The following is a 27,477-nucleotide window of genomic DNA, read 5'->3' on the forward strand; positions in this document are numbered from 1 at the left end:
TTGTGTTATAAAAATATCTTTAAAGTAAGTAAGTAATTTATTTTCCATAAGTACATACATAACGTGTACATACTGACAGACATTAACAACAGAAAAAATGTACGAATGGAGGACCGTCCAAAGACCGAGGTCTGTAGGCTCCTCTGAGATGAGGAGTTGGACGGTCCCGCCCCTAACCCTTTAACCCCCCCCCCTCCCAACTACTACAGGCACACAGACAGTACACACACATATGGATCAAAACATAAAATGTCGTACAAGCAACAACAACAAAAAACCAGAACAGGAAAAAGAAAAGAAAACCAAAAGAAAAAGAAATAGTAAAAATAATAATAAAAGACAAATGTGAACTACTGATAACTTAGGAAAAAAAAGAAGAAAAAAATATCACGAACATCAAATTATGTATATACATTTTATTTTAAATATTTCCCCTCTATTGTACTGTGCCGCCAGGCTGTATATCAATATTAAAAACTTTCAAAATGAAGTGAGATGGCGTTTAAGGCGAGAACCAAATGCCTTGGTGGTGGATGCCGATTTGACCTCGTCCGGAATTTGTCTCCAGAGCTTTGGACCTCTACAGATGAACTTTTAAATACAATGTCGACTGTATGTTTATTTATATGTATGCCACCACGCAGCCGCGTGTTGTGGTCGTAGACATTTGTGTTCCTTGTGAACATACGCAAGAGATTATGTGGCAGATTATTATTCATAAATCTGTACATAAAAATTCCTGTCTGACACAAATGTAGATCTGTAAATCTCAGAATGCCCAATCTCTTAAAAAGCGGCTCTGTGTGTTCATTATTCTTCACGTTGCAGATGATCCGCACAGCCCTTTTTTGTAAAATCTCGATACATTTGACCTGAGTTTTAGCTGCGGATCCCCAGAGCATATTACAATACAAGAGGTGCGGATGGACAAGGCTGTGGTACAATAAACGCAGATTTCCTGTTGAGAGTATATTTTTTGCGGAGCGCAGGGCAAATGTGCCGCTTCGTAAAGAAGTCAAAGCATCGTATTTCGTCCTCCAAAGACCTTTTCTGGTTCCAGTGAAGAGAACTTTCCATCCATGCAGGATTCATACCACACGTCTGGTTTGACGTCCTAATAATACCACGACATGTATGACAAGGATCACTGTTGACGCTGCTCCGTCACGGCCGTCTGACCTGAGTGGACGTTCCTCTGGACTTCCTCACGATGGGGGTGTTTGGTTCACGCAGCAGAGATTGAGCAAAGTCCGGCTGCTCCTGAAGCACCTGGCGAGACTCATTCACCCCACTACTGTGGAGAGGAGAGGAAGGGGGGGTTAAGAATGGAAGACAAGAGAAAAGGTGGGGAATTATATAGTGTGTGTGTGTGTGTGTGTGTGTGTGTCGCTCTTCTCACTCTTTGCGTCTGCGTCCTTGCAGGAAGCCGGCCCATTCGAAACAGGTCTTCTTGCTGCCCACCCAGAACACGGAGGGGATCCCCACCACCAATATCATCACATATTTAATGAGGAACAGCACCATGGCTGGCCGGCTGGTCTGCTCCACCTGAAGCAAACACAAACATTGTTTTCGTGTTACGACATGAATAAACACAGCCCGATATAAACAAGAGCAGGAGGAAGAGAAAATGCATTTAAATATTGAAATGCAGGACAAATATGTCCTCAACAGTAATAACACTGTACATACATATTAAATACTCAAGATGCCACTGGAACTAATGAATGGACTAATGTGTCCAGCAGTGACAGTCAGAGTTTAAATGATGTAATCCTTAAAAGAAAACAGCTGAACTGCAGTTGGGACGTACAGTCTTGAACTATACCTGATCTCCCCACCAGAGGGCAGCAGCTTACAGCACTTGTGTAGATGGAGGAGTAAGAACTGTTTTGCAAATGTTGCTTGTAGAGTGTATGCACAGTATATTTAAACTCACGGTTTTATTTTTCTGGAAGAAAAAACTCCACTAAACCATCCAAACACAACGGCTGCAGCGTGAACACAAACTGCTACTTGTTATGCAGCATCAGAAACATGCGTACAAATATCAAAGCCCGTTATAAACAAGCAATTAGAGAGTTGGTTACGATTCAGAAAAGCATTTAACACACACATCTCCTTCAGACAACTCCTTTTAGAAAGCGGAGTAATTTCTTTTCTTTAGAAAGAACTGGGGGCCAAATAGATTTGGTATGCGTACGGGTTTTTAGTCTGGCTCGCCCAGGCTGAGATTAAATGTCTCAGATTTAGGTCCTAAAATAAAACAAGAATCCGTGGGCCCTCAGAAAATTACTATCCATGCACACATACACAAATGAAGTCACTTGAACTTGAACAATGGCCACAGAATCCCCAATTGTCCAAAAGCATGCAATTGTACCCTCTTACACGTATTTGCACACAAAAGTCCCTCGGGGGTGAGATCAAGTAACGCATCGCAAAATTGAAATTCCAGAGATACAATAGGACGCAAAGGGGGTCTCTCTCCTCGTGAGCTCTCAGGGCAGACACATGCGTGTGCACACATACATACACTAACAAGTAACATAAGAACTTGCACCTGCCTCTCACAAAGCCTGTCAGTCACAAATTAGCTGAAGACTGTCTATTAGAAAACCACAGTTACGGCACTCGGCAGAATCAAGTGATTCTTTGATGTCTTACATTTAATTGTGACATACCGATGAAAAGCTTTCGTTGCATTGTCGGTATGCAGAACGCCTTTTTTTCCCTTTCTTTTTTTTGCATTGCGGACATTTTTGTTGTTATTCATTTTAGCACCAGACTGTATACAACACGACTCTCCCACCACTGCTACAAAGAGGTTACAGAGTGCAGGCAGCAGAGCATGACTGAGCAGGTCCTGAGAGAGAGACGGGAAGACAGGAGACATAATTAAGTGTGTGAGAACCGGCGGAGAGAGAGAGAGAGAGTCGGAGACAGAGACGGCAGTTAGTGTGGAGCCGGTCTTCAGAGCTGCATTAGCCGAGCTAATGGTGCATACTGCTCTCTGCTGCCTCCCCTCCACAAAGAGAGTCTCTCTCTCGCTCTCTCAAATACTCAATCAACAGGTTAGGCAAACTTATTTGAAAGAGGAAACTAAGACGACCAGTACAATTATTACTCCAGCAGTCCGTTGGGAATATCCATTACAGTTTAGGAACTTGACCTGCTGTATTTACTGCTGACTTGCAATGTACCATCATATAAAATGCTTAAGATAATCCGTCTTATCTTTGTTTTCAACGCGCGTCTTATTTCCCTGTTGACTTTGATGTAGCAATGATGTTCTTGTCGAGCACATTGTCGCCATAACTGAGGAGAAAGTATAAAAAAACGACATAAATATGTCAAGTTATAAAAAAAGGGGAATTATCCTTTAAAGGATTGTTCCTTCTCGAGTATGTGTGTAAATAATGAGGTGAAAAAAACCACTGTATCCTCCACAGTGGGTAACTGAGTGTGTTACGAAGAGATCATGGGGAGTTGGCATGCCTGTAATAGGACTACAGCTGGATATCCTGTCCAGAGTGGGTCTGTGTATTTCTTATTAACGTCCAGCTGAGCAGATTCTAAGAAGCCATCTGTTTTCACCAGGGCCGTTTGTAGGATTCAAAGATAGGCGGTTCAGCCCCAAGGGGGGGTGGAACGTCTGCGCTCGCAAACAATTTTTTTTGGGGCCCCGGATATCTATTGTTTCCGATTGATTGGTTTTAATGTGATTTTGATCTGTAGTTTTGCTGCATTCAGTAATATGATATCACAAGAGACAGAATGTCAGGGTCATCGTGATGCTTTATGCTCATTTGGAAACTATCACTGAGATAAAGATGAACAACTTCAGTGTCAAATATACCAGTCAATGGAAAAAACATATTATAAAAATATATATTAATGCAAAGACTAGAGAGAAGTCGATAGTTAATTCTTGTATTTCGAATTTGCTCGTTCACGCTCTCTCGCTCATGGAGACAGTTTCTAACTCCTCCCATTCATTTGCCTCAAGTAAAGCTAAATATAAGCAGGTAACACTCATTAACGACGACTGACAGACACATTCTGAAACTACCTGGACTTACAAGCTCCCTGTGTGCATCATTTACTTTGAGTTAAACTCTTTGGCTGTCATCCTGGCTGAAGCCCCACTGAAACATGCCTAACGACGCCCCTTGTTCTCACCCAGAAGCTTTGATGAGCTCCTCAACAGCCATTTTGATCTTGTAATATCTGGCAGTGACATTGGACCCTCTCCTTGTGAGCTTTTCTCCAAAGAAAAGTCTTCACATCACGATTAACCTTGTTTTGTCCTGCAAGCAGCGAAGCAACAACAGACATTTAACCTCCGTCTCGCTTCACCTTGTATGGGCAGGGGATGTGGTAGCGCCGGCAGTTCTCCTCCATCCACGTCGTCTCCCAGACGTCGCGGTAGGTGTGTTCGTACAGGTAGCACCCAATCACAGTCAGCAGGGGAACCAGGTAGAGGATGGAGAACACTGCCATTCGGATCATGAACTTGACTAATTTGGTCTGGTTCTCCTTCTCCAGAGGGATCTCCATGCGCACCCGGTTCAGAGACACGATGCCGACTAGCAGCAGCGAGACGCCCACCTGGAGACAGAAGGGAGAGTTTGGCTCGAACGAAGGCCGTCAACCGTCCAACCAATTCACCGTTAACTAATTATCCATCGCGCCAGAATCCCAGTCAAACGAAACACCCCATTAATCTGTTCAACGATCCCACTCATCCCCTCTTTCGTCCACCCGCCCACTCGCTCATTTATCTTCCGACTGTACTCACCGCCACGTTGAGGCAGAGCGGTGCCAGAACAAACCACCTCAGGGCGTCCATGTCATAGAGGCCTATGAAACACACTCCGCTGATCCCATCGCCTTCAATTTTGTTCAGGGCCAACAGGGTGACAGTCAGGGCCCCCGGGAGCCCCCAGGCAATGGAGTGGAAGAGGAGGGCTTTCTTCTCAATGGCCTCGCTGCCCCATTTAGGCACGGCGGCCAGGAACCAAGTAATCGTCAGTATGACCCACCACACGCTGCCGGCCATGGTGAAGAAATACAGCACCATGAAGAAGAGGGTGCACACCTGGGCGGGAGAGGAGGAAGGATAACTTGTCAATCAATAATGTGTAAGAAGTCATCAACTCATGAATAAGAGAATGTACGATCAATTAAACTCTGAACTTAATCATCTAATTAGCATCTTAATGGAGTTAATGAGAGCTACATTTGAAGCTGTCACATGTTAAGAATGTTTTAAATGGTTTGAAACGTCTTTTCTGATTTATTTGAATCAATCAGAATTGGATTTCAGAGTATCTAAACCATAAATAAAACATTACGGGTAGTTTATCATGTAAATGGGTAACGTTAAAGCGCTCACCTTGTTGTGTGAGCCCTGTGTGATGGTGGACGCTCTGAACTGGGACGGGCTGACGGCGTTGCACGAGACCCGGTCTTCCAACAGGAAGCCCAGAAAGAAAACCAGTGACACCATGACGTAACACACAGCGTAGAAGATTATCGGCCGCTCAGGGTATCGAAACCTAATGGAGGTAAAAAACATAACAGAGCATTTTTTTTAAAAGTATGGAACAACAGCGAACACATTTTCTTTCCACTTACTTTCAATAAAATATTTTTTTTAAAGTGATGTCATATTTCTTTTGTTTTTTTGCATCCTTAATGAGTTTAATACGTTGATATCAGATGGCAGAAAGGACAGCAGAAAGTCTCTACATCTTCCGCCGGAAACTAAAAACACATCTTTTCCGACTATATCTGGATTAAAACACAGATTAGCACTTCAGTGGCACTTAAATGGCTCTTATTATGGCACTCTTGCAGTTCGACTATATTGAGGAAATGTTACTTTCTGTATTCTTGTTGTTCTTAGTTTGTACTCTAGTTTGAATGCACTTATTGCAAGTCGCTTTGGATAAAAGCGTCTGCTAAACGACATGTGATGTAATGTAATAAAATGCAACAATGATCCATTCAAACCTCGTAACATCGATGAGAAACGTCAGGAAGGTGAAGAGCGTTGCAGACAGACAGACGACGGAGACGACGCCGATGAAGTAGCGGATGAACGTCAGCTCCTGCTTGCTGAAGAACATCGAGGGGCACGGGGCAGAACAGTCCTTTTTGGCCATGAACGTGTAACCCAGGTCCGGGTCGACCTTCAGCTCTCTGGGGCACCAGAACCCGTAATCTCTCTGGACGGTCAGGGATGACTGGTCCGTGGGACCCGAGCCCGTGAGCATGTCCTCTGGGCGAGGATAGGGCTCATCACAGTCTGGGAACCTGGGATGGAATAATAATGTTAGATCATGCAGCTTAATCTGCGATCAAGTTAGCTGAGAACGTTATTCATATAAATGGACATCAAAAACACCTTTTTAACTAAAGGTCAAGTCAACAGCACCAGAAACACAATTTTCTAAAATGACCTTACAGCTAAAGGTAATCGGAACATTGTAACCTTCAAGAGGGGAGACTGTTGTTTTCGACTGCATTAGTTTCAGCCAGGTGTACCTAATAAACTGAGATTAAAATTAACTAAGATTAAAAAGACATGGCAGGAAGATTTCTAGAAAAAAGAGAACCGCGACGTACTAAAGAGGAGAAATACCTCGAGACATAGTCTTCTGATACTGCTGTGAACTTAAAATGACTTTAATAAACAATGACCGACTGACAGCATTCGACTGCATTAGTTTCAGCCGGGTGTACCTAATAAACTGAGATTCAAATAAACTAAGATTAAAAAGACATGGCAGGAAGATTTATAGAAAAAAGAGAACCACGACGTACTAAAGAGAAAGAGAAATACCTTAGAGACATAGTCTTGTGATACTAAAATGACTTTTAATTTACAAACACGACTGACAGTATTCGACTGCATTAGTTTCAGCCGGGTGTACCTAATGAACTGGCCATCGAGTATAAGAAACATATAGGTCAAACGGCTTGTAGGAAAGATTAAAAAGACATGGCAGGAAGATATATAGAAAAAGTGAGAAATGGGAAGAAGAGGAAGAGGAAGAGGAAGGGGGCTGCTGGATGGAGACACAGGAAAGTGACATCAGTGACAAGCTGCTGAGGTGTAGAGCTCGGAGGCCTGATGGGTTTGCAGCTGGCGTCAGCTCAAAGAGAAGCAGCGGGCCAAGAGGCAGTGCAGATTTGAAGTCGATGCAAAACACATATCGCCGGCTCCGTCTCGTGCAGATCTACAGCGCACGTGGATTCAAAATGAAACCAAACATCACCAGGGACATCGTTGACACACTCATACACACCTGCTACACTCCATGTCGTCTGGCCAGGCCAGTCCAAATACCTCCATGAGTTTGTGGCACTCGTCCTTCGCCTGCTGGCAGAGGGACCGGCACGGCATGGACACCTGGCCGTACACGGTGCACACCGGAGCGTACAGGGCACACAGGAACATCCGCAGGTCGGCGCTGCACACCAGGTTCACAATGGGATGAAACGGCTGCAGGAGAGAGGATGTAGTTGGTTATTGATGCTTGAACCTGACATAAGTTGCTTCAAGTTGTGACAGGAAGCATTGGTTAGCGCATCGTCGGCATACGGTGGTCTCAAAGCTCTCTTGCAAACATCCACACATCCTAATGCCATCTCCCAATATCGGTGAGAACCAGCTTGACGAGGTTGTCATCAAATCTGTCCTGTGTGTAGGGAAAAAAAAGATTACGGTGAACTCTGGTAAACAGGAGAGGGCTCACATGTAACCTGAAATAGCCGTCAAAGAGGATGGAGGGAGTGCCAGAAGGAGGACAAATGTGTTCCAACTCCTCTGCTGCAACTTATACGACTCAGTATACCATCAATATTTAGAGGCTCATGAAATATGTACAGCAGCAATCATATTACCAAACACTCCTTTGAAGTCGGGGACGGCAAAGACGGTGGAGCCACGGCGATACACTGAACAAGTAAAAGATGATCAATTCGGTTCCTGTAGTGGTACTTTGGGAAATTAAGAGACACAATGTGCCTGGTGCAAAGGGCGTACAGCTCCCTCAGTGAAAAGGCGTGGTAGTCGAGCAGCGAGCACACACACCGCGTTGCTACTTCTGCTCGTGTCACGAATTATTCATCAAGCTGTTCTTCAGAAATTAAAATAGGACTTTAATACTGAAACTGCAGTGGGACATTTTTTAAAATATGCACAGCGATTTGTGAATGTGTACACAGATTCAAAAACTGTGCGAGTAGCTTCCACTTCTCCATCTCGAGTCCCAGCCGGGGTCCGTCTTTCAATCAGAGGATCGGCCCGAGTCGATGTGTCCTTGAGCAAGGCACTTAAGCCTGAAGTGCTCCTCGTGGCCGCGTCTAAATGAAATGTTTGTGAATTTCATATGAAAAGAGAACCACGGCGTACTAACGAGGGAAAATACCTCGAGACATCGTCTTCTGATACTGCTGTGAACTTTTAAATGACTTTAATAAAGAATTACCGACTGACGGACAACTTAAACAAACACTTATGCACAGCCCAAATAATCCCAGTGGTGTGCTCATACATCAGCAACCAACACGATGTGCACGCTGTGCTTCTGGGCTCACGTGTGCAAAGTGACCTGCATCTAAATCAGCCATTTAAATTAGAAAATCATCCAGCTTCACGAAATCGGAGTCTTGAAAGCAGCTTTCACAAAAGAAATCAGAGCAGAACCACGACAGCAAAAGAATGGAGCGTAGAACAATGAGTGTGTATAAAATATGTGTACATGGGACACAAAACTCTGCACTTGCATTGATCACTTGCCACAACGGCTCCAGCTTACGCTCACACACTGTACGAGTCCATTCGTGCAAATACCCATGCATCAGTGAATATGTGTGTGTGTGTGTGTGTGTGTGTGTGTGTGTGTTATGAATGTCTCTGTGTGGAGCTCAGCCTTGTGAGGATGTTTTGATCGTTTTCAATTGCCGTGTTCTACATCTGCACATGGGAGGGATGTTCCACCCGTAAATAGATGCAGCGGTGCGTGAGCTGTGTGACATAGTTTTGAGTTATTGCATGAACACACACTTTACGCATGCCCACACATTCACACACACCACTCGGCTCCATTCAATAATTCAAACGTTTTACAACCCATGTGTGTGTTTTTTTTTTTTTTACTATCTTGTGGACAGCCGAGCTTCAAAGTGTCGTAAACGAGAAGCCCGGCAGCTTTGATCGTGGACTAAACCTCATTCAGGACGCTCCGCATCTGAACCACTTGGCTATTCAACTACTGATCCAAATCAACCCCAGGCGAGACGGACCTGGATTAAACTCCGTCACAGAGGTCTGAATAAAATGATGTGTTTTAGCACCGAGGTCAGAATTAGCGGCGGCGCTTTGGATTGAGAGCTTTTAATTGCCTGCTCCCCTCATGCTCGTCAATGGGAAGGACGCAAAACAATAAACACCTCCCACTATGTTTTAGTCCAGTACAATTTAATTTGGTTTAATTTATATGGCCCAATATCACAAATGTGCCTCAGAGGGCTTTAAAATCTGTACACATGCGACATCCCTGACCTTTGACCTCACATGGGATCAGGAAACACGCCCAAGAAATAGAAACTCAATCTTCAGCTATATGACAAATATAAATAAGCAAACATCTTATGTCGACAATTGTGAAAGTCACCAAAAAGGTTTTTTATAAACCTTGTGAAAGTAGACTTTAGACTTTCTCAGTCCTAAATGTCATGGCTGAAGAGGTTTGTGTTAAAATATAACTAGAAAACAACACAGTGTTCAGATTCCACTGCCTGGCTTTAAATGATCTGTAGTTCTCTGGATTGTTTCGTGCCGTCTATATTAGTATCGCAAATGTAACTTCTTAAACTACCTTATATATATATATAATATATATATATGTTGCCTTAACTGTAAGGAGATGTTTTTTGTCACCGTATTGGTAATTGTTTTTACGAGGGCGGGTCAAGACCCTTCAAACAAATCAGAGCACAAAGTCATTTTTTATTATAAAATAGTTTTTGAATATCGTTAGTAAATGTCCCCACTAAAGCCATTTAGTGACTAACACATTGTGTGAATAACACATTAGAAGTAAAGATGTCAGGTCCTGTGACAGGACTTGATGATGTATGTTCGCATGAGTATAATTAAGAGACAACACTATGATTGAAATCTGTTATAATGTGTCAAATGCAAACAGTTCACGTAAATTAGGATATGAAAGTCTTCAGCCAAGCGCAACAAGAAGCGACATGGGCTGAGCAACCTCTCTCACTCATACCTCTGGAATGAGCCCGAGGCCACACTTAACCGAGTGGTAGTTGTTTTTACCCCGTACAAGTGAGTCTCACCGCCCGGCAGAATGGAGCCTTTCTTTGCGTGTCCTCGCACCGACTCCACAGCTAAAATGTGTGCGTGACTCCCATTTTATGTGTCCCCATTCTGCCCATTTCTCCCGTGCGTGCGGGGTTACACACGTGTACGTGTGCGTGAGTGCATGTGTGTGCGTGTCATTGTTCATGAATTCTGGGTAAGTAATATGTCCCAGTTATCGTGTTTTCCGGTGTGTGAGTGTGCAAGGCGTGTGTGTGTGTGATTATTCTGGCAGTCAGGGCAATTGCCCCCCCCCCCCCCATCTCCTACCAGAAAGAGAATATTGATATTAAGTGGCCTAACTGTGTCACCCGACGAGAAAAGGAAGGGAGGGGGACAATCGTCCTTCCGTGGAGGACGACTGGAGTGAGTCGTCTGGCATTTTGTAGTCAGTTGTGATGGAGGAGGACGGAAAGGAAAGCAGAAAAGCCCTGAGGTGGCAGACTGCTACTGGATGGAAACAAAGATGCAAAAGAAAGAGATAAGAATGAGGAGAATACGGGAACAGGAATGTGGTGCATCAGCTTCCAGCACAATGAACTCAACAAATATAAAGTCAACCAGATCTGCAGAGCGTCTCCACGGTGAAGCTACATACATATACATATTATATCCATGGCTACTATTAGCAGTATTATTAGTCCTATCTCTATTATAGCAGTTGTGTTATTATTGCTGTGCCTCTCCACCCAACCAGAAGGGACTAAATAGAATTTAATTGAACATTTAATTGAAAAGGTCTTCGATATTTTATCGCAAAAATGACAAACAGTCAACACATGTATTCTTCTCTTTTAAAAGCAAAATCTGGGTCAAAACTACATGATAAAAAAAGTTGAAATTGAAAAAGATCTAGCAAAACGAAAGCCTTCATACTGCAGATAATAAAATCTAATAAAACAATCCATCATGCAGCGCTCCAACTTGGCGTATCCCCCCCGGACACAGCTTTAAGGTGGCATGAATGGCGGCGTGACCTTTAGCCCTTTGGCAACCGTATTTGAGAGTCAGCCAACTCGGGGAAACATTTTGACTTCACAGATTCACATGATTAAGATAATATATAAACTGTATGTACTGAAGGCCACGAGTCTTGTACACATACAGTACAGTGTGTGCAGTTTGGAAAATACTAAATAACACAGACTGTCGCCGTTCTTTACAATATCTGAACAAAATATTCCACTGCATTTAGTGGAAATAACTTTTTTATTTGCTCAACAATAATGGGCACCTTCGAAATTTATAGCAAAACCTGGTATTCTGAAAAACGCTATGCAACAAAACTGCTGCTTGGTTAACACACAATGCTGGAAGAAAATAAAATACTAAATAAACAAAAACATGCATTTCTATATGTGAGATTTTTTTATTTGAAAAGGCAATTGTGAGCACTCGGAATAAGAAAACAGGGTTTTTTTTGACAGAGAGGAAACTGAGAAAAAGGACCCTGACTGGTCCACCTCTTGTTCAATAGAGGGATTAAGTTTCTTTCTCTTTACTCCGTGTCTCCAAAGAAACCAAGGGGGAGGGAGGGAGAAAGAAAAAGGAGAAAAAACCTAAAGTAAAAAACAACAAAGAAAAACGGACGTCGCCTAAACACAGAAGAAAGAGTTGTATTATTAACAGTCACGTCATGCAAGTTATTCCACTTATTATAACGACACTCCTGGAAATGTGATTGCAAAAAGAAAGCAGTGTCTACAACATTAAAAGCACAGGGGGTGTTGTATGTATATATAACACAAATGTTCACTAACACTTTTTTAGTGGGTGTGTTTGGGGAATAAATACTATACGGGTAACATATAACAGAGCACTGTTGCGTATGACATCAAATTAAATGGTTGAGGGGAAATTCTGGATATTATTGACCATCAACCACCGATCACCTTTCTAAATGTACTCTTTCCTACTAACATCCCAGAGAAAAATAACTAAAACAAATGATCGCCAAAATTCACAATCCCATGATATGCAATGTTCACTTCTCTTTTTTTATACAATAGTAACACATTTAGGAATTATACATTGATGATAAGTGGTAAAATAGATGAAATTGTTGGTCCATTTTGAAATGTCTATTGCGGGTTGCAACTTAAAAAATTGGCGTATCCACAAAATAGATTGGATTCTGGGCCAACACCCAACAGTCCAATAGCCCCAACAGATTATCAAACTAATTACACTTTATATTGCCGCCCCCCCCCACCCCCTCCTCATTCTGAGGTAAACAGAGTGTGTTGAGCCAGATTAATAAAACAAAAAACGTATATGGGCTTTTGGGCATGTGTAATATCTTTGAGTAGTTTAGCTTGTGGGTGATTTAGCCAGTGTGTGTGTGTGTGTGTGTGTTAGTCCTTAGAACGATTGTAGACAAACCAGTCCAACAACACAGCAGAAACTCATAGATTTCCGAGTGTAGGAGGAGGAGGAGGAAGGGAGAGAGGGTAAGAGGAAAAAAACTGGAATGGTGTGGCGAAAGGAGAGTGGCAGTTTCCCGGTGGATTAGGGAGTCAAATGGATTGGAAGGAGTGTTTAGAGTGTGAGAACCTGAGACACACACAGATACTTCCTGGAGCTCTCAGCAGCTTTGTGTTGTGGTCAGATCAAGGTGACAGGCTGTTGGGTCTGAGCCTCCAAAGGAAAAAGCTCCTGACCTGGCAGCCATGCCCGCTTTAAAAGAAAAAATCCCAAATTGCCCGAATTTGCTTTTTGGCATTCAACGTGTGCAACGCCTGATCCGATTCTGGTTTTCCACGTGTAGCGGGTGTCAGTCTCGTCTTATCGAGGTCCATACACTTTATGTAGTTAAGTTGTTAGCAGTGCTCTAGAAGGATTTAGAGTGCTTTCAGCCCTCAATTACGATGCATGAAACCACTCAAATTGCAAACTACATCTCAACTGATATGAAATCCAATTAAAACGATATAAAATGTATCTTCAGGTAAAACCATCCCGGAGCATTTGAAGTCTGGTGGCGTGCATGTTTTCCTAATAAGTCTTTTAAATGGAAAAATGTCGGTGCACTGCGCTCGTCTATCAAGGGACAAAATCAGTAACCTCAATGCTTCAAACCTGCACATTAAAATGACTTAAATGTTGATCTTTTAATGCACCGGTAGACGCAATGCATAATTTATTGCACCTCAATCTGGCAGTTGAGGAATTTAGTATATCTATATATCAGGCTTTTTGCCGCTGAACCTTGCAGAAGTCCATCTGGACACATTGACGCGCTATCCAGCCCGTTCCATCTCGTTCTCACACAGCGACTCTCGTTGGAATCCGTCGGTCGGGGCCTGCGACGCGAGCGCTGTCAGCCCACGTCAGCTCGACCTGCGTGCGCTGGCTCATAAAACCTCCCTGCAACATGGCCCCTCCACTATATTGCAACTCCATCCTCAATGTATCTGGATTCTTGCAGAATGCAATGCTTCTGCAACTCAATCCCTCTTATTACCAAATCACGTAGCAATGAGACGATCCCTCCATCTCCCTCTCGTTGCACCGGCTAACCTCCGGTTTTTCCATCGTTTATTCTCTCATGATCGTTTTCTTTTCTTGCTGCTCTTCCTCATTTTTACTGATTAGATGTAATCTCAAGCAACATTTCCCTACTATCCCGCTCAGTAATGCCCACGTGAGAAAAAAACGTGTTCATAGAAAAAATTCACACCACAAGACACACACACTCTCTCTCCATCTCTCCATCTCTCTCTCTCTGGCTATGTGCCTGCCGCTTCGCTCCTCTCTCAGGCTCGTGAGAGAGAGAGAGAGAGGCGTCGGCCATGAATAGATGAAATGAACAGGCCGCGATGCTCTCCTCCCTAATCTCTGAAAGGACAGTGAAGAAAGGGGCACCCTTCTCTCACACTCTCTCTCTTTCATTCATTTGTTCTGTTTATCCGTGCCCATCCGTCGCTCCGTCCGGGAGGACCGGACAAAGCCTTTAATGGCATTCCCCTTCACGTTCACTTCCCCTCCTCCTCTCCTCCTATCTTCTTTCTCCTGGATTCATCTCTTATTTTCCTTGCCTCCCATTTACTGCTGGCAATTACGCTGACATGCACTTGTCCTCCTCCTCCGTTTTCTCTTGCAACATCAGCATTCATTGACTTAACCTACGGTTTTTTTTTTTTAAACCTGCCGTTTGACAGAAACTATTGAGCGACATGCTTCAGTCACTCCTCTGCTCTCCTCTTCTCGTCTTAATCCCAGTGCACCTTTTCTCCAATGTCCTCATCTCTGGTTTCTTTTCAGTCACCTAACTATTCCATCTCATCATTTGCCTGCCATTTTACAATGAATCATTCATCTGCTTATTAATACCCATCAATTTAAACTAGTTTTTCTCCCATGGCATTTTTGCCACTTTTGTGATGAGCTTCTTTGACATTTGTAGTTTTCAAAGATGCACATTTGATTTACTGTAAATTATATCCTCACAGAACCAGACTAGATCTCACAAACTCAGTTGACAAAAAATTTACATAAAAACAGCAGATATTTAGAGGATAACAAGGTCCTCTGCTTCTCTAAACTCTTACACATTTGTTAGCAGCGTTATATTGAAAATCAGGTATCACTCTCTGAATGAATGACCCATGCTGCCTCCACTGCAACGGTGTGGTTTTGACAGACAGGTTGAGTGTGGAATATTTAAATTATGCGCAGAGAAACCGACTGCAGCTAACGTGTAAACTGAAAGTGACATTGGCGGGATCATAAATCACCGACTGGTTAGGTGAAAACAAAACAAAAGCTTTAGCAACATGAAATCAGATAAAATTATGACAATGCCTGGTTGAATGAATGAAGACGAACAAATTGGAATCTCAGATTAGGATAGTTTATAAAGAAGACAGGGCAGAAAATTGTAACGTTATTACCGTCAACTGTCAAACATCTTCAATACGGTTTGAAATGACTTGAAATCTTTCTCCAGTCAAATCGTGTCTGCCTTCGCCAGACAACAATGAACAGAGAGAAAAAACATGGTGGGTTGACTTGCAAAGGCTGCTCTGTCTCTCCACTCCACAATGGGAGCCTTGGTGCGGGTGGAGACATTATATCCTTCAAGTCCACCGTGGCTGGCCGTGATTACATGGCTCGGACTGCAAATATCACAGCTCTTTGCATTACTCTTCACATCTTCCAAAAACAAATAGCACCAGAGAGCAACGTGCATATTTCAAACCCAGAGCTACCAGCACGAGTCCCTTATTTCCTCTCTTTCCCTTTAATTGCCCGTCGTTTCCCTCTTCTTCCTCCTCTCCTCGGTTTAGTCCAGAACATGCACCCGTCATCTAATTTCCCTCTCCTAAGCGGCCTGTCTGCCCGTCTCCCTCCATTCCTCCCCATCCTTCTCTGCCTATTTAACTGCCATGGCAACAGGTAATGCGGTGGCGCTCAAGGAACCATGTCTCATCGAGAATCACAGGGCAAAGCACATGCGTGTGCAGAGACGCACACGTGCACCTACAAGAAAACACATAGTGGTGAGACTCCTTTAATGAGTGAAACCATCCCAAAGGTACGGCAAACACGCTCACACAATGGGAAGTGTGAAAGTGAGAGTAAAAGAAACTGAGAGGCGTAGGAGAGTGGGTCAAATGAAATGGAGACGTAGATGGGGATAGCACCCACACACCATCTGCTTCTCACTTACATACACACACTCTGCTATTTCCAGTAATTGAGGAATAAATTACTATTTTTCAAACTGATGGATTTGGATAAACCATTAAAACATTACTTTATAAATACATTATTTGACCAATTATTATTCCTCTATAAACAACACATTCTTAGTAATTCTATATTTTGGCCATCTCCCCCATTAGTATGCTGTCTGTGCATAATGAAGCTCCCATGTCAATAACATTAAACCACTTCTTTGCCCAGTGGGTTTGCTCAACCGCTTTCAAAATGTGCATCACTAATAGATTCGGGGCGTATGCGTGACTTGGAGTAATAAGGGGAGTCGCAGAGCGAGTGGGATGCTGGGGTTGGGCTTGTGCTGGAAGACCTAGATGGATGTAAACAAGCAGAAGTGAACCACATGCCGTGGAGAGAATCACCGCCTGCTAACCAGTGAACATTTCAACTTCGCCAAACTGTGAACAAATGCTGAGAATGAGCACATATAGCAGATTAAAAATACTCACATCCCATGCAGGATGACAGCAATATAAGAAATAATGTACTCTAAAATTTAAAAAAAAACAGTCTAACTATTCACTGTTGGCACCGATTTGAACTGTTAAAAGAAATGTATGTGACTATATACATACATTTAAATGCGAGCGTTGAGAGTTGCATGTGTCACATCAAGTGCACAATTATTAGCACTAGAGCTCTAAATGCTGATGCCGACCTCCACTGGGCTGAAAATGTTTAGCCGCCTTGTGTTTAGTGGCTATGCGTGAGAAGGGGATCAGTAGTATGTGTGTGTGTGTGTGTGTGTGTGTGTTAAGTTGGGCTTAACCAGGAGTGTCACACATGCATCACCAGACGTATATACACAAACAAGCACAGTTCCCAGGCTGGGTCATGGGTTCAGATTAAGACTCTTAAGGCATAAATAACCTATATATGTGTTTTATTGGAGCTGAACACCGCACGACTGGTGGCAAACCAGGGGGGCGGAGCCAAGCTCAGGCTGGGGGAGGTGATCGAGGGAGTGTCCTTCCCAGTGCAGGTGCTGCAGCCAATCGGCAAATGGCATTGGTCACACCTGCAGCCCATCAGGTAATTAGACGGAGCTGAGAAGCAGCAGGGGAGAGGACGAGGATCTCCTCAACCTCTGGAGAGGAGGAGCATCGGACAGGAGGTGCTCTCTCCTCTCTCCTCTCTCCTCTCTCCTCTCAGGACGAAGGAACCGGCTCACATCTGGCGTGAAACCGAAGGCCAAAGTCCCCGACCAGGGAGAAATCCTTTGTTGATGTTTAACCCATCCCCCTTATCCTTAAAACTGACACTTTTTGTTACTCTAGCACTGTCTCTGAACGTCCTGCTTTTGTTCTGAATCTTGCCTCCAGGTCCCGGCCAGCGGGGGGCGTGGAGGGATACAGAGCAGCCCAATTTGGACGTGACAAAAACACCTGAAAGGACTGAACACCAGATGCACCACATCAAATAATCATAACGAGATTAACAGGCGCATGACTGGACGGCTCGTGTCGAGCAAAGCACTGAAATGGTTCCTCAATAAGGGATCAGTCACAGCAATTTTTGTCATCTTTTGGGTCAGTATTCCACACCGTCACTTGGTATTTAATATACCAAAAAAGTTGAACATTTACCAGAGCTCGCTTCTCAGCCGTCAGCACTTGCTGTGTTTCCCATGTTTTATGTGATTGAAATATTTACTTTTGGGTTTTGGACTATAGGTCAAAGACAACAAGGCATTTGAAGACGTGACCTTCAGCTCTAGGGATGAGTGAGTGGACTCGTTTCATTATTGTTTGACATTTTCTAGTTTTACTGATTAACTCGGGGAATACTCAGGCTGAGTATTTCTCGGGCTGCCCCCTGTTCGTCTCTTGGGTGGCAGAATTAAAGATGACCGAACAAGCTGGAAAGAAAGCAAATGGGAGAGGATGGATGTTATTTGTAGTTTCATTTTGTACATATTATGCCATCTGGAGCATAGTATACACACTTAGTGTACAGGGACAATATAAAGTTGTATTAGTATTTTTCGGTTGGATAATTCACGTCACATACACCAGTGCTTATGGAACCCTGTGGAATTTCATGTACAATGGGCTACAGAGCCGTATTTGAGCAATGCAAAATCTCTCCAATCTTTCTTAAAAGCTCTCTTAACTTGGCATTGTGAGGCTGGATAAGCAGGGTGGCAGCTATGCCGATGGGAACACACTGCCAAAAGAAACAGCACCAGGCAGTGCCTCTTTGTTCTGTGCATAAATAAATGATTGCTTCATTTGGGCTGGCAGCTTCAATAGACTCTGTAGGAATAAGCAGGATAATTAAGAGTTCAACTGAAATAAACGGAAACTTTTAAACTGAATAAGGACCTGTCCGTTACTGCCAGAGTGAATAGGCTGATCAGCCTCTTCAGATGCACCGGACACACACACACAATAAAAACACACACAAAAACAACCAAGCAATCACACACACTCACAAAAAACTCTTTCTTTCGTATCCACACACACACACAAACGCACACACACACACTCCATGCTGAAGCACCAACTCTCAAACTCTCCAGATTTGGCACACACACACTCTCTCTCTCTGATATGGTGGCCCTACTTGAACAGAGCAGTCTTATTTTGAAGGACAGGACCCCATACTGAGAGAAACACAAACACCGGAGACGGTGAGGTCTAAAGACTTGACACGTCCCGTCACTCCGTCGCTATTTCCCTGAGCCGAGTCTGACTTTTGGCTTCTGTTCAATTTCCCCATTTTCTTCTTTATCGCTTCCTCCCTCCTGTTGTTTTTGTGATTAAGGTATCGACCTCTGCATCTCATAAACACCAGCAAGGTCTTCGCTTTCTGGACCACAGCTCAATTCAGTAAATTCTTCTCACGACCATAAACATATACAATCAGATCGAATATTTACTTAAAGAAAATCTCAGAAAACTGGTATTTTGATATCCATGTAGGTAACTATATTATATTACTAATGTTACATAAAAAAGACTACTTCAATTGGTGCTCCTTTTTGGAGGAGGTGGAGTTCTAAAACAAGGGTGGTCTTGTGGGATGTGAAAAGCTCTCTTTCACTGTAATTAAGCATTCAACTGCCTGCCTGTCAGTTCATCATACTCCACACAACTGCAGTCATGTCTCGTAATGAGGCCATTAATAAATGTAAAAAATATATATATTATGTAATATTAATAAATTATCTTGGAAGGCTATTCAAAGAGGCCCAAGTGGCACCGCTGAGGTGAGTGGGCAAACCGCATAAGAGACCGTGATTAAGACTCAATCTCACCGCAAGCTAATACAGACGCTTGTTTTCCTGACACCACAAAACAAACAAAAAGCACTATCGGTCAAATCTTTTCAGCCTTTAATCATTTCAAAGGGTCATCACATTCTTTCCAATTTACCATATTATCATCACAACTGTCAAATGGCTACTTGTGCATGTCTTCCAGGAGGAACACACACACACACTGACCATAGTGAAAACTGAAGTGTGATGAAAAACAGTCTCACACACTTTAATAAGTTCTTCAGGGCATTGGACCAATTGTAAATGATCAAATCCTTTTTAGCATCGTGGCTATGAATTTGCTAGTATTCTTCATTAGTTGTGCATGCAACCGGAACCCAGCTAGATGGAGAAGGCCTGAATGTGTCGACATAAACTTTCTGCAATCACTTGAACATGTAGCAGACTAGCAGTGCATCTTTGTGAATTAAAGGACAAGCTGTGCGACCAGTTATAGAGGCGGTTCTCTCACTGTGCCGTCAGTCTCAATGCTGCGTTGGCTAAAGGAAAAGAAAAAAAACTGCATCGTCTTCTATAATTCTACGCTTAAAATGTCGACATTGCCTTAAAAACAGTAGTCAGTAGGAAAGAAACTGGATTTCCTATCAGCTGCATGAAAAGGTGAGTTTCCTGGTACTCAGGTTATATATATGATATGATATTCCTTTTTTCGTCCCATAGTGGGGAAATTTCAAAAATCACAGCAGCAGTGCACATCAGCGCATCAATGAAAATAAATATAAAACACAAAACTAAATCCTAAATATACAGGGGGAAAATTAAGTAAAGTGCTGAGTAAAGTGTAAATATATAGTAAATATATATTATATATGGTATATGCAAAGGCCCGAACAAATTCCTTCGCCAAAACTTGATTTCTCCCAACAATGTGACGTATTGGTGGGCATGTAAATGCAGCGGCAGAGCTCCTGATCCCTTCATTCAGGGCTAGGGTTGCTGTCTGTTTGCTTCATAAACAGAGTGCTCTATTGTAGCCCAAATGAGCCTATCTCTGAGTGACCGTTGAGCGGGGGGGACTCTCTAATCTCTCTCACTGCGGGATCCATGTGACAAAAGATTGGGCTGGAATTGTCCGGATAAACTCAATGGAGGTATATTATCAGCATAGAATAGACTTCTACTGCATGTTTTTTAAAATTTATTTGTATTTATCCTGCACAAAACCACAGTTTTAATAATAAATGTACCAGAAAGTTGAATCAACAGCCTTCTGACATAATAAGCTTCATAAACGGAGGTCCTGTTTTTGTGTGTGAATGATAGATCTTTCACAGAAGGCATTGATTCTAAACCACATGAACACATTGGAGAATTCACAGATGGTTAAATGGTTGAGACTAAGCTCCATCTCACCTAAATTACACCAAAATAAAACTCGACTGCAGAAAAGCCAAATACCGACCCATTAACTGAAGGGGAAACTCCCTGGCCAAGCAGACATCTGAGCTCTGGTGGCCTCAGGCACACCAACTCCTGCACGATGCCTGCCTATTTATATATTTAACAAAAGGACAACAATGGGCATGATGAGAGCTCTTCTGTGTTCCGTAATTGTCGTGGGTTTTGTTCAAAGGCCCCCGTGAACCCATAAAACTTCCCCTCAGTCCCGCCGTCTTTGTCTGTAACTGCATCAGATCCTCTATACACAAAAGACTATTTCTAATTCATTTGTATTATGAACAAATATCAAGTGCGTTTCTTCAAAACATGCCAACATACACTGTCTCATGATGCATCGGGCTATATGGTAGTCTAATATACACTTTGGATACGTGATATTCGGGCGGGAAATGCTTTAATCTTCACTTTTAGGAAGAACAGGTTCAAGCCATGTGATCAGTTCTCTCCTCTTAACCCCAATGATGTAATGCGTCTAAATGTCTATGTCTTAACATGGAGAAAGCTAAAACTATGTCCCAACCTACAGCACATCCTCTGGGAACCATAACATGCAGCGGCAGATGGACAACACAGGCCGTATTCCTACGTGACACAGACACACACACACAGACACACACAGACACACACACATACCTAATTTCATCTCCCTTCTCTTCCACTTTCCCCTCTTACATTTCAGTCTCTCTCACTCTCCTCCCTCAGGTTTAATTGACTATTGTGGCAGATGGGGAGGCGGTTGGTCCGTGGGAATCAATGTCCTCATTGTGGGACCGAGAGAGAGATTAGCAGCTAGTTAGCGCCAGTGAGCGATGACAGCTGGGACCGCGAACCTCCTCCGTCACTCAAACACAGAGCGGGAGGAAGTACTCGTGTCGGTTAACCCTTAGCTCGGCTCAACAATTGCACACGGGAAATGTACATGCTCTGTACCTTAAGCCTGTCACTCAAACTCAGAATAAATAGGCCTCGGCTACAATGTTAATCGTGCACACACACTCTGGGATAATCCATTTTTGGCTTAGCTTGACCTCTAAGAAAGAAGGAAAAAGAAAAGCAGTATTTCCACTGTCAGCCGAAACTGAGCCACATCTCCACACGATCCAAAGTTGAGCCGGGTGTATACAATTGATTTATATCCAGACCGTAAACATGTCTCAACCTATGAATTGAAGACAACAAGAGTAAAAGTAACAAGACAGCTCACTGGTATTTGCAAGAAAGCCAAGACATGACATCTTTGCGACCGAGGCAGAGCAAAAATTCATCGTGCGATATAAGACCTAAAAAGTGACCGCAGCAGCTGCTGACAATGGCTCCAGTTTCAGAAAAGGCATCTGAAATACGTCACGCAGATTTGGCAGCAGTTATGGGTGTTACATTTTGTTCCGAGTTCAATTACCAAAAATCACACACACACACACACAGTCAACTGTCACTTGGTAGAAGACTTCTGTAGATCGTGGAATATGCCTACTAGGAACTATTCATACACTGTCATATTCATTGAATGTATTTTAACTCTAAATCTGTCCTTCTGTACACATGACATCTATTGCACCTGTCCATCCTGGAGAGGGATCCTCCTCTGTTGCTCTCCTGAAGGTTTCTTCCCTTTTTTCCCCTGAAGGGTTATTTGGGAGTTTTTCCTGATCCGATGTGAGGTTATGGGACAGGGATGTCTATGTGTACAGATTGTAAAGTACTCCGAGACAAATTTGTAATTTGTGAAATTGGGCAATACAAATAAACTGAATTGAATTGAATTTTACGGCATCCTCGATTGTAGAGCATCTTCAAAACCACCACTGGATCCATCGGGATGATCATGTGCAGCAATTCAAGCTATAATATTGTTAAACTAAAACAAATGGTTCATATGATTTCAAAATGACGATGGATGTCACGCGTTAATTAAAAAAGGAATCTTAGCTTTCTGTCTAAAAAGGTAAAGAATGTAGAAGTCAAAGCCATTTTAAATAAAAATCAGAAAATCCTACAATAACTTGAAGTAATGAGATGAAATTAAATGTGGAAAATGTACAAAAAGTACCTCTCTTTAAACATTATTTTAAGATATTAGCTTTCACGCCATCATACCAGCACATACGCCCGTGCAGAGTACATGTATACATCTGTCCACACACACACAAACAATAATGCATTATGTAGCATTATTTAGCCAGTGTCCCATGAGAGATATCATTTAATTTCCTCCAGGGTTCCCAGCAGGACGACCATGCCCGGTCAGAGCGGACCGGAGCAGGAACACTAACAGAGCTTGTGTTGCGGCTCCGCCGTCTTCAGAATCAGCTCTTCCATTACTGGAGGGTGTCAGTTACTTGGCTCGGTCTTCATCTGGGTCGAATCAAGTTCAACAACAGATGCTTCCTACACTCCATGACCGAGCACGTTCTGACATGACACTGGGGAATTGACTTGATTTGAACACGGTCCTTAATGTGTCGAGTGAAATCTATATGACTCGAGGTGTGTCATCCTCCTTTCAAAACACACACACGCAAAGCAAATTGTAAAAAATCGCATGGCTGTCAAGCCGAGATAAAGCTGTTTTTTAAATTTCCACCGTGACTTAAAAAAGACAAAAAGGGAGCGTCGGAACTACATATTATCTACGTGAGAAAATGTTAGAAATACATTTTAAAATTAATATTCAGAGAGCACCAGAGTTATGTTTCTGGCGGACGTTCTAGAATATTAACAACTACAAAAATCCCCCAGAGATTAAACACAACATGCTCAGCCAACATTGTCCAAATTCATCTGCTTTTATAGGGGGAATTTAATATGCCAACCATAAACAGCTGGGAGCAGATTCCATGCAGTGTATTGCCTCTCATTACCCATTCTTCACACATAAGCCACAGTTCATACACGGTAGCCAAAACATGGGTGAAACTATGCAAATCAGCTTGCGACTGGTTCTGGGACGTCTGGATGGAACAAGACTAAACAAAAACGAGGCAATTTAAGTTTCTGCAGATCAAAACCCCTCAACCTTCCTTTCCCACTAAAACAGGCCTGGCCTTCCATATTTTTGTATGCATGTTATCAGTTTGTTTGGTATAAATGATCTTTTATCGTTAGGAAACTACGAGATATTCCAACACTAGTTCAGTGTCCTACGGCCAACACACCCGGACGTGTTCAAATCCCAAATACAGTGGCGTGCACTGCCTTTGTTACCAATGAAAATGTGCTGCAAACCGGTAATTACAGTCTGGTTATTGAGCAACACCTTGCTCTGCACTCTATCTCCCTCTACGGGGAATAACAAAGGGAGGAAACGTGATACAGACGGATGGTGTCGTCTGCTATTGCACTCAGATGGCGGGTAACACAGCACCGCCTCGACTTTTTTCCCCCCTTAAATCTAATGTCCTTCCACTAAAAATGTTTCTGGTGAAGTATCAATCACATAATCCCTAATAGCCGCTTTCCGTTTTTTGAAATGTCTGACTGCTGCTCACATTGCACGATCCGTCTGACAGCTGCTGCTCGCATCCAAGGAAGGTCCCGTACACATTTGTCTACGTCTGCCGGGAACAGAGACACACGGCGTGAGAGGATGGAGCTGGAACACGAGGAGCGTCGACCACCTTTTCTCCTCGGCTTCACTGCTCCGTTAACTCTTTGATATGCCGCGCCTGTGTGGAAGACAATGCCTTCCAAGTGTGGCTCCGAGTATCCAATGTGTTCAACTCTAGCAAACAGATTATTTGATGCTATGTTTTAAAGAAGGAACTTTGTCCCCTCTCTCTCTCTCAGTGTTTCACAAGGTCTCTCTATCCTTTCCGTCCAAGCCATCTCCGTTAACTCTGACGATAAAGGGTATTGGCGAGTTGCCGGTTGATAGCTCGGAGAGCTTGTTTACATTACATTACATTTAGCTGATGGTTTTATCCAGAGTGACTTACAATCATGTTACATTGATACACCGTGGACGCAGCTACAGGGAGCAACTCAGGGTTGAGTGTCTTGCTCAAGGACACATCGACGAGATTGAACCGCCAATCCCCTGATTGAAAGTCGGACCCGTCCCCGTTGGCAGAGATGCAAAACCTCTCAGTATGTGAATTCACTATAATAATTAATACAGATTTTTTAAAAAATTGTTTTAATCTTCCTTGATTAAAAACACATTTGTGGTGACATTAAAAGGAATTTTCCTTTCCAGCCATCATCATATATCATATATATATATATATTGCACACGGTCTCGTTACACTGTATGTGAAGTCCTTTGTCCTCAGCAGGTGCACGACACTAAAGCGTGAACCTCGGCACACTGTTGCTTTGTAGTTGTTCACAATTTCGACGCCTTGTCAGCGAGACAAAGACGTGAACATTTGCACAATGCGGTTCAGTGCTTTACAATGTACATTTGACCAACAATATGTAATTACACCTCTCTCACTCACGGCAGCAGCTCGCTATCCAGCCTCCCCATAGTGACACACACACGCACACTCAGACACACACACACACACACACACAACTAAATGCCACAGACGAAAACAACCTACCTCCATGGCCAGTGCAGCCGTCTGCTGGTCGTAGTGATTCAGTAGATTGGGCATGAAGGTGGTGTTGTAAGGCAGATCCTGGCACATTCTCAGTCTGATGGGCTCACAGCTGAACTCACTGTGGCTCTCTATGGACTCCATGTGGATGGACAGAGCGGGCGTGACCGCGGAGAAGAGGAGTAGGACGGTAGGGACGAGGAGGGCAGAGAAACGGACAGAAACTCGCCGTCTGCAGCAGTTTGGTGTCGTTTTTGAAAAGCAGTCTTTCGTAAACGCTCTCCCAACAGGTGCTTGCATCTTAATGTCCGACATTTCTCCACAGGGGCTCAGTCTGATGACTTCATCATCAAAAAGACAACCACTAGATAGCCCTGAAGACATTCTGGATGATTGAGTCCATTTTCAGTGTCGGCGGTGGAGATAACAGCAAGAAATCCGCAAGGCGGGTAACCTCTGAATATGTATGAACTGCACACGAGGGCCCAATTCTTCTGGAGGCCATGAATGGAGCTGCTCTTTGTCTCAGTCTTGGAATCCACCTGCCATTGTAGTATTTTGCTTTTCTTGTAGCGTCTCAGAATGCTCATTGAAGAGAAAACACATGGCTTCTCACAACCTCCCGGTTAAAGTCCTTTTCAAAAAACTGAAAGCATGTCGCCGAGGTGACAAATCCACCAACCGCTGACTGCCGGAGGTCTCCTCCGGGCTACTGTACATCTCTTTCTTCCCGTCTATTTGTTTGCGTCTCCCCTCGCTTCCATTTTCAGAGACGTTTCAAGGGAACATCGGAAGTTGAGCCCCACAAAAAAGGTTATTATCCTCTAAATTATTTCACAGATTCCACTGGAAGCTCCCAGTTCCTGGTCTTCAACGTGCAGCTGCCGCACTGGTGGTTGATCCCTCCAGCAGGTCCTGCAGGTTTAAACACACAAAGAAGAAGAAGAAGATGAAGGACCCAATGGTCAAACAAGCAGAGTGGGCATGGTGTCTCTTATCAGCCACGCCCATAATGTCTCTCTACAAGTCAGGATTAAAACACCTGATAAAATCCACACTAGCGCGTGCTCGGTCGGTACGAGCGACTGTGTCATAAAAACCGCAAACGGTTAATGTCTATGAGCGGTGTGGACCGGCGGGTGACGTCCGGTAGACCTCTCGAACCACGGGCAAAGAAGAAAAAGGCAACAAGAACTTGTGCGGCTTCAAGTCCCCCGAGCATTGACTGCCGACGCTACACGCGCACACACACACACACACACACACACACGGTGTCATGTTTGTGTGAGGTTGGCCGGGCGACGGTGGCGTTCCCCTGCGATGTTTCACACTCGGTGTCTTTATGGTTCACTTTAGTTTAAACACTGTAAACTTTACTAAAAAAAATTAATTAAAAAAACGCTTGAGTAGCGTGCAATTTGTTACGCATAATGAGATTTTAACTTGCACCTGCGTGAAATATCTCACGCGCCAACTTGCGGGAAATCCGCGCGACGCCAGGTGACGTCCGCTGGCTCGCGACCCCTCGATATTATTGACCAAGTTAAACCGCACGAGACACTTCCGACGGGCGGTTCGCGGTACAGGACGCATCCCGTTTGACGTGGAAAACACACACACACACACACACACCTTTAAAAAGGGGGGCTTCAATGAGGCTTCCTGCTTGTGTTGAGACAAGAATCACATCCCCGGTGACAAGCGCACGAGAGCGGATGAATCGTGTGTGTCACCGCGGTGTCTTTAGCCCAGCAGCACAGGATTGGTTTGAAGCGTTATCGGCGAAGTCTGTCTGGTTTACCGACAATAATCAATTAAACGTCTCGCGCAGTACCTGATTAGTAACCGTTATAATTATTAATATGCTTATTTTTTACCTTGCGTGATATTGCACGCGCTGCTCGGCTCCTCGGTCCTCGGCTCCTTGGTCCTCGGCTCCGGCTCACTGCAGTACTTCGCTGTTCCTCCCGTTTGCAGCTGGTTGCCTGCAGCGTGCAGCAGCCGACGCATCGTGCACGCGGATTCCTTCGTGACCGCGCATGGTCGTGACAACATTGGCCCCACTGGATGTTGCGTGCTGCAGGCTTAACTGTACATGTAATTGTCCAACAATGGCCTTCTTTTGTTGGCGACAA

General features: G+C 43.6%; 1 protein-coding gene across 2 annotated transcripts; it reads right to left on the bottom strand.

The window, feature by feature from the left end:
• Positions 1 to 250: 250 nt before the first annotated feature.
• Positions 251 to 27,282, bottom strand: LOC130193185 (frizzled-3-like). 2 transcript variants are annotated; one of them, XM_056413599.1, is made up of 9 exons: positions 27,220 to 27,282; positions 25,346 to 26,257; positions 7,317 to 7,513; positions 6,019 to 6,321; positions 5,399 to 5,561; positions 4,802 to 5,101; positions 4,360 to 4,611; positions 1,400 to 1,548; positions 251 to 1,294 (listed from the first exon to the last, which is right to left on the bottom strand). In XM_056413599.1, the coding sequence occupies exons 2-9, from the start codon at positions 25,724 to 25,726 to the stop codon at positions 1,165 to 1,167; spliced, it is 1,875 nt and encodes a 624-aa protein (XP_056269574.1). In that variant the 5' UTR covers positions 25,727 to 26,257; positions 27,220 to 27,282; the 3' UTR covers positions 251 to 1,164. The 2 variants fall into 2 exon arrangements, with proteins under 2 accessions (XP_056269574.1, XP_056269575.1); XM_056413600.1 differs by lacking the exon at positions 251 to 1,294 and adding an exon at positions 2,685 to 2,866 and having other exon boundaries at positions 1,412 to 1,548.
• Between the last annotated feature and the right edge of the window lie 195 nt (positions 27,283 to 27,477).

This window comes from Pseudoliparis swirei, chromosome 4 (assembly GCF_029220125.1).
Source record: "Pseudoliparis swirei isolate HS2019 ecotype Mariana Trench chromosome 4, NWPU_hadal_v1, whole genome shotgun sequence".
In the NCBI taxonomy this organism is placed as follows: Eukaryota; Metazoa; Chordata; class Actinopteri; order Perciformes; family Liparidae; genus Pseudoliparis; species Pseudoliparis swirei.